The sequence below is a fragment of the Octopus sinensis genome, linkage group LG7 (assembly GCF_006345805.1).
Source record: "Octopus sinensis linkage group LG7, ASM634580v1, whole genome shotgun sequence".
In the NCBI taxonomy this organism is placed as follows: Eukaryota; Metazoa; Mollusca; class Cephalopoda; order Octopoda; family Octopodidae; genus Octopus; species Octopus sinensis.
In genome coordinates this window covers 98,090,037-98,098,288 of record NC_043003.1, presented here as the reverse complement: position 1 = coordinate 98,098,288, position 8,252 = coordinate 98,090,037, and the positions used below count along the sequence as shown (strand labels likewise).

At 38.0% G+C, this 8,252-nt stretch overlaps 1 protein-coding gene across 2 annotated transcripts; it reads right to left on the bottom strand.

The window, feature by feature from the left end:
* Positions 1–978: 978 nt before the first annotated feature.
* On the bottom strand, positions 979–6,155 carry LOC115214480 (transcription factor mef2A). 2 transcript variants are annotated; one of them, XM_036504988.1, is made up of 3 exons: positions 5,590–6,155; positions 3,947–4,405; positions 979–3,775 (listed from the first exon to the last, which is right to left on the bottom strand). In XM_036504988.1, exons 1-3 carry the CDS (start codon positions 6,110–6,112, stop codon positions 2,805–2,807), a joined length of 1,953 nt encoding a protein of 650 aa, XP_036360881.1. In that variant the 5' UTR covers positions 6,113–6,155; the 3' UTR covers positions 979–2,804. The 2 variants fall into 2 exon arrangements, with proteins under 2 accessions (XP_036360881.1, XP_029639539.2); XM_029783679.2 differs by having other exon boundaries at positions 979–4,405.
* Between the last annotated feature and the right edge of the window lie 2,097 nt (positions 6,156–8,252).

Genomic DNA, 8,252 nt, shown 5'->3' with positions numbered 1-8,252 from the left:
GTTCAGGGAACTTGGCAACGAAGTTCTTCCCCACCCAGCTTATTCGCCAGACCTTTCTCCTACCGACTACCACTTTTTTAAGTACCTTGATCGTTTCCTGCGAGAGAAGGAGTTCAAAAATCAAAACAATGCTGGCTGAAAGTGCGTTCAAAGAGCTCACCAGCTCCAGAAATCCAGATTTTTATGTTAACGGAATAAACAAACTTGTATGTAACTCATAGGCAAAAATCTGTTGATTGTAATGGTACTTACTTTGACGAATAAAATTTCTGTGTGGTTGAAATATGTAATGTGATGAATTCCATGTTTCAAAACGTTACTTACTTTTTGCTCCGCCTGATATATACAGATATAGTTAGAGGGATACATATGTGTATGGGAAATCTATCTGTAAATAGATAGATAGATATAGATAGATAGATAGATAGATAGATAGATAGATAGATAGATAGATAGAGAGAGAGAGAGAGATAGATAGATAGATAGATAGATAGAGAGAGAGAGAGAGAGAGAGAGAGAGATAGATAGATAGGTAGGTAGGTAGGTAGGTAGGTAGGTAGGTAGGTAGGTAGAGAGAGAGATAGATAGATAGATAGATAGATAGATAGATAGATAGATAGATAGATAGATAGATAGATAGATAGATAGATAGATAGATAGATAGATAGATAGATAGATAGAAATGCGCGCCTGTGTGTGCATTCGCACGTGTACACGTCGGGTTTCGTCGTTCAAAATTCCACTTGCAAGGAAATTGGTCAGCTCGGGGCTATTATAGAAGACACTTGCGCAAGGTGCTACACATTGGGATCAAACCTGAAACCACGTGGCTGTGAAACAAACTTCTTAACCACACAGCCACCTAGTCTGTGCTTGCATGCACACACACACAACGTCATATATAAGACATATAGTCTCGCCATGTAGGTTCTTTATTAAAACATTCAGAAAATAAATTCAAGCCGAGCTATTTTTTGAATTTTTATTTATTGATTTACTTTTAATTCTCTTTTTCTCGTTCCCTAGACTGTGTTTGTCTCTGGTTTGGATTTGCACAATCCTTTAGTATCAGATATAGTTCATTGAACAAGCAAGTCAATTCTGTTCCAGCTAATTGAAAAAACAAAAACAAAAAAAGAGAGGGTGGATTCAAAAAGCACGTGAACAGATTTTGGTGGGGGGGGGGTTTTGTACATATTATAGTTTTGTTTTTCTTTATTTTCTAAATTTTGTTGTAAAGTTGTTTTTTTTACTTGTTTTTGATTATTTTTTTTATTTGAGTGTAATATATCATAAAGAATGATGATGATGACGACGATGATGATGATGATGATAATGATGATCATGATGATGATGATGATAATGATGATGACACAGCGGTGTTTGTAATATGGAGGATAGTGAGTTCTTGGTTTATTGGTACTTTCCAAAGGTTTTGTCGGCGATAAATGATGATGATGATGATGATCGTCGTGTTAATCATGGTTGTGTTGAAGGTAGTGTAGGGAGGATTCTTTCCTCGTTTTCCTATCATCACCTAAAACTTAAAATGTCTAAGTAATTCTTCCTGGTCATTTCATAAAAATCATTATTATTATTTAATTTTATTCATGAGTTCCTTTACTGTTGCTGTCATTATAGTTTTCTTTTCTTGTGTGTGTGTGTGTGTGTGTGTGTGTGTGTGTGTGTGTGTGTGTGTGTGTGTGCAGCCATGAATATACATTTTTTTTTGTTTACTAATAAGAAGGGAAATAAGATCATATGGCTTTTCAAAGGTAATTAACAATTAAGATACTTAAGTGAAAAAAAATAGATGGTGATAGGATGACACAGAGAGAAAGAGGGAGAAGTGATTAAGTGTGTGACTGTGATATGCAACCGCTACGTGATCTGATGAAATCCATGGCGTATAACCATTTAGCTGGTAGCATAGATCTACTACTGTACAGATATATATATATAATAAGGATAATAATTATAATAATAAAATTAAAATTGTTTATTTTCTCTTTTACATATGTGTGAGTGTTCAGTATATTCTCTTTGACCTCTTTGAATCTCTGGCCATAATGGCTGCTGTTATAATAATGTACTTCCGGTATGAGCCATTAAGCCATTCGAGAAATGAGCACTGGATTAAGCTAATGCTAAAATGCTGTATTTTTAATGAGCATTGCTTTGGTTTGTTCATGTTTTCTTTTCTTTTATTATTTTTGGTTTTGGTGTGTTTTCACATTTCTTCTTTTATTGGGTCTCTCTGTGACTCCAATTTGTTTTAAAATATTTATTTGTTTTTGTTGTTTTTTTCAATTTGTTGGTATTATTTTTTGTTTCATTTTTGTATTTTTATCTATTCATTTTGTTTTTGTTTTTTTTCTTATAGTTTTTTTTTTAGTTGGTCCCATATACAAACATTTAACAGGCTACAAGCATTCCATTTAGTCGACTGACTTATTATATACATGCAAATATATACACACATGTACATCACATTTACTTCTTTACACACATATATATATACGTAGTATACACACACACACACACAGACACACACACACACACACGCACGCGTGCATGCGCATGCGCAAGCTTAATCTCTTTTCTTTAGTTGATTTTCGCATTGTGAATTTATCACTAAGTTCCATATAATTATTCAGTTTTGATATTTTTTTTTCTGCTGCTTCTAATCAGGTTGTTATTAATGGCTTACAACAGCAGTAGTGTTCTGTTGTTGTTGTTGTTGTTGTTGTTGTTGTTGTTATCGTTGTCGTCGTCGTCGTCATTGCTGTCTTTTAGGCATTCCTCTAACTTGCGAAAAGATCATCGTTCTCATTGACAGTAAAAGCCGAGACAAGATAGCAAGAAAACTCATAATTTCCGTCGTCGTAAAAATTAGAAAATTCAGCATTGGTGCTGTTAATGTTGTTGATGTTGCTGTTGTTCGAATTGTTGTTGTTGTTGTTGTTGTTGTTATTTGTTGTTGGAGGAGTTGTACAGTTGCCAGTAGCGCTAACGATATTGTTGTTGCTATTGTTTCGATTTAGCTGTTGTTGATGAAGTTGAAGCTGTTGTTGTTGTTGTTGTTGTTGTTGTTGGCGATGATGATGATGCTGTTCTTCTAAAGTCAAAGTATTGTTGTATGGAGGTGGTGCGAGTTGCTGCTGCTGCTGTTGTTGTTGTTGCTGCTGCTGATGCTGCATGGGTGACGTTAACGATGGCGGAAGCATCGACGGATAATACTGACGATTGGCGTCCATATGTGACTGTGGCATCGAAGAAGAATTCAGTTGTGTCATATGCATCGGCAGTCCACCAGCGGACATAATGTTTGAATTAGCGACGTTCGGCACGCCACCTACTACCCCGACCTCTTCGTTGATCGTAGAAACATTCAGCGGATCACAGTTATTTAAAATCTCATCGAATTCAGAACCGTCTGGAGGATCAAACAAATAAAGAGAGTCCAGTTCGGATTCTGTTGCATGTACTGCATTCATCATCACTCCGTTTCCATTAGCAACGTGACCAACGCCGTTGTTGGCAACGCCGTTCATCATGGCGGAATTTGGCCGCAGTTCCATCATTGGTGACGTCATCAAATTTTGTGGCATTACAGTGTTGTACGGACTAGGTTGTAAAAGACTTTGATTTCCATCTACCACAGCTTGTTGGGATCTTAGTTGACCATTCTGCCGCGACTGCTGCTGTTGCTGCTGAGGATGAGGAGACTGATGGTGTAGATTTGCAGTTGCCACAAGATGGTGCTGCTGTTGTTGTTGTTGTTGAATGTGATTCTGTTGCTGTAAATTTGTAAGGTCTTGCTCTGCTGAATGCAGCTGGAGCTTACTGCTAAAATGATTCAGATGAGGAGGAAGAGAATGCTGTTGTTGCTGTTGTTGATGATGATGATGATGCAATTGGTGTTGTTGCTGCTGCTGCTGCATATGTTGTTGCTGTTGTTGTTGTTGTTGAACTGCTGCGAGCGGCGGAGGCGGTGGAGGTGGTGGCAGTTGATTGCTATATCCACCGATGCTGCTGATAGGTGAATTATGTGACGTCACCACTGAGGGGCTTCGTCGCTGGGGACCGATGCCGTGATTCTGTGTAATGAGACTTCGTAGCATTGTGCAGTCGCCCGGTCGGGAATCTAGGCTCAAACTGGTTGGAACCGAACATATCCAGTCGTTGGAAGCAAAGCGAGCAGCGGCCGAGTTTTGGCCATACTGCATTCGAAGTATTTCGCTGTAACTTATATTCGCCATCAAGTTGTTGTTGTTATTATTGCCAACACTGCTGTTGTTGTTGTTGTTGTTGTTGTTGTTGTTAGCCGGGTTGTTAGCAAACTGGTTATTATGATAAAAATGTCTAAAAGAAGCATCATCAGTCGGTGGGAATTTAAACATACCTGAGAAATAAAAAAAAAGGAAAGAAAACAAAATACAGTGAAGTTATTTATATGAAATTGTTGGTGGCATTTCTCATTTCAATGTTTAAAACTACTTTGGTCATTCAATGAACGAAAACGAATCAAAAGAAAAACAAATGACGAAGACATTTATACACACATTTATATATATATATCTTGCCCAAGGGTGCAATGTGCTGTCAGATCCAGAGATAGAACTCACGATAGCGAGGCCAACCACCAGACTATGCACTTTCACATACATGCACACATATATATACCCATATAAATATAGTGCATACATATATATACATATACACACACACACAGACATTTATACACACAATTTATATATATATATATTGCAAGGAGGTGTAGAAACAACAAGGAGGTGTATTAGTTTGACACTCAGGAAAAATGGAAAAGCCATTTATGTTTCGAGCCCACGCTCTTCGACAGAAAGGAATAAGAGGGAAAAAGTGGAGAAAGAATTTTAAAAAACAGAGAAGGAAAACACTGAAGAGTTCAGCGGTCCAACATGCGTAACCTTCCTGAACATCGCTCTACGCCCAGTGAAATGTTTATTTATATATTTAGCACACACATACGAGGAGAACGCCTCTATATTTTAGAAATAACAACCAAATTTCACTTGACTCACAATCTTAACTAAGAAACGAATACCGTCTTGAACCGTATTTGTATATCAAGGTGCCCCATGTGTATCACAAAGTGGCAACATGAAACTCGAGGGTAAACGGTGTAAAATTTCATTTTGAATTTATATATATAATATATATAGGGTAAAAATTAGATATTAATTTTTTACCAGAGGCCAGCGTGAGTAAAAATGTTCGTAGACTGCAAATGAAATTCATGAGACACTTTATTCAAAATGATTATGTTCGTTTCAATTCATCGTGTACCAGTACCTTACAAGTGAGATGCTGTACAATCAACTGTGATGCATTATGGGTGCAGACGCGTCTCCTCGGGTAACTTTTCAAATATGTACTTCGTTTTTTACTTACCGAAAGGATTAAAATAATATTAGTCTCTGATCTAATATTATTTTCCCACTTCATAGATATTTCTAATTAGATAATTTGATGCTAATATAATAAAATATGTTATATCTCTACACAAACAGTTACTACTACAAGAAAATCATAATAGACACCTACCATCGGAATTGTTGTGCGGCGACATCTCAGGGGTCAATACACCGCTACTGGAGGTGCGGTCGTACACTACGCCTTTCTCACCCAGAGCACGACATTTTTCCAAGCCTTCGTTTGGCGGAGTGGAGCAAGGTGAGGAATCTGGTGTGTTCAGCAAATTGGACAGTATCGGGGCGCTTGCCGTGATGCTGTTCATTCCACGATTACTTCGAGAACACTGAGTCTGCATCATAAGAGATGATGTGCTGTTCGAAGACATTCCGGAGTTGCTACCCACAGCAGAACCAGCACCATGACTATTATTACTATTGCTATTACTACTGTTTTGGTGGTGATGGCTGTTGGCACCAGGTCTTGGACTATTGTTGGAACCAGATCCGCTATTTGAGCCCCCAGGTCGCTTAATGTTCCGTTTGGGGTTTTTTCTCCGTCTCGGCCGATATTTGTAATCCGGGTGTTCTTTCATGTGCAGGAGACGGAGCCGTTCGGCTTCTTTCAAGAAGGGATCTCTCTGTTCTTGCTTCATTTCTTTCCATTTTCGGCCTGTGAGGGAGAAAAATGGTGACTATTAACAATTTTTAAAATACATTGCAAGTCAAATTTTACAAGTCAAAAGTTTATACACACAAACACACACACACACACACACACACACACACACACACACACACACACACACACACACACAAATAGGTAAACCGGAAAGACATAAAATAGCTTAGCCGTTACTCATAAGCGAGTGTGAAATACTAGCTTGTACCACGCTTTCACTAATTGTTTTAGATGCCTGCATAGTCACGAGTAGATACAGACATCCTTTCAGCCACCTTATGCTTGGCTGAGCAGAACATTCAGTATCTGCTACTTGGCAGAAGGGTAGAAGGCTGCGTCAGCAGTTGAGTGGTATCTATTTTCGACTGAGTAGACTGGACCAATGGAGATGGTATATCTTGCCCAAGGGTGCAATGTGCTGCTAGATCCAGAGATAGAACTCACGATATCGAGGCCAACCACTAGACTATGCACTTTCACATACATGCACACATATATATACCTATATAAATATAGTGCATACATATATATATATATACACACACACAGACATTTATACACACATTTATATATATATATATATATATATATACACACAGACACACAAATACATTTACATATACCACATGTATATGTGAATATGCGTGCGCGTGCATGTATTTGTGTGTGTTTGCGTGCGTGCGCGCTGAATATGAGTGTATTCAATTGCTTTCGCCATTGTACACATAGAATACGGTCCCTGGAAACGATTGAGGAATATCCAATCGAGATAGTCTTATATTTGAAACACAACGAAATGCTAAATTATTCAGATAACAGTTGCAAGCAAAATTACAAGTGAATGATATAAATCAACCCATGAAAATTCTAATTCAAGTGGTGATGTCTATAGTAATCTATAGTAATCCCATCAGTTTACCATAGATAGGCAGCAGCATACACCAAAATAAAAATTTAAAAACGTAGATAACGGACTTAGGAAATTTATTTTGCCAAACAAAGTATGAAGAATGCCTTCTAAATTATGAAAAACCATTAATAAAAAAAAAGATATTCAATATATTTGCGAATGTGTGTGTGTGTGTGTGTGTGTGTGTGTGTGTGTGTGTGTGTGTGTGTGATGTGTGTGTGTGAAAGAGAGAGAGGAGTGCGCGCGTGTGTATGGGTGCGCAAAACATATCGACAAATGTTTTGGTTTGTACATGTCTGGCTTCAGATGTCCGAGGGATCATATAGAAACAACGGTAACTTATGTTGTTTGAAACTTAATGTATTTTTTACAAAATACGTAAAGAAAAATTGTTCTCCGAAAGACAATCCGGCAGCGAATGCTGTTTCATGATCGAGTACGAAGCAACGTGGCCAAGATATATGTACACATCACTTTATATAAGTCTGTTATATAAAGTTATATAAAGTCTGTTATCATTTTATATAAGTCTAACTAGCTGGATGGTTTGACAGGAGCTTTCGAGCCAGAAGACTGCATCAGGTTCCAATGTCTAATTTGGCATAACCTCTACGGCTACCTACTGTTCCTAACATGACCCACTTTACAGAATATACTGGATGCTTTTTTTTTACGTGGTACCGACACAAGTGAGGTTATCAAATAACTCACAAGAAAATCCCCTCAACTCAGGGAGGAGTTGTATTATGGAAGGCACCTTTATGTCAGGTGATGAGAGGTTAAAATATGATAGAAAGACATAAAAAAAGGGTCTCGCTGTAGAGGGACTTCGTGTTTATTATCGAACTAATATATATATATATATTACTCTTTACTCTTTTACTTGTTTCAGTCATTTGATTGCGGCCATGCTGGAGCACCGCCTTTAGTCGAGCAATTCGACCCCGGGACTTATTCTTTGTAAGCCTAGTACTTATTCTATCGGTCTCTTTTGCCGAACTGCTAAGTTACGGGGACGTAAACACACCAGCACCGGTTGTCAAGCGATGTTGGGTGGACAAACACAGACACACAAACACACACACATATATATACATATACATATACATATAAACGACGGGCTTCTTTCAGTTTCCGTCTACCAAATCCACTCACAAGGCTTTGGTCGGCCCGAGGCTATAGTAGAAGACACTTGCCCAAGGTG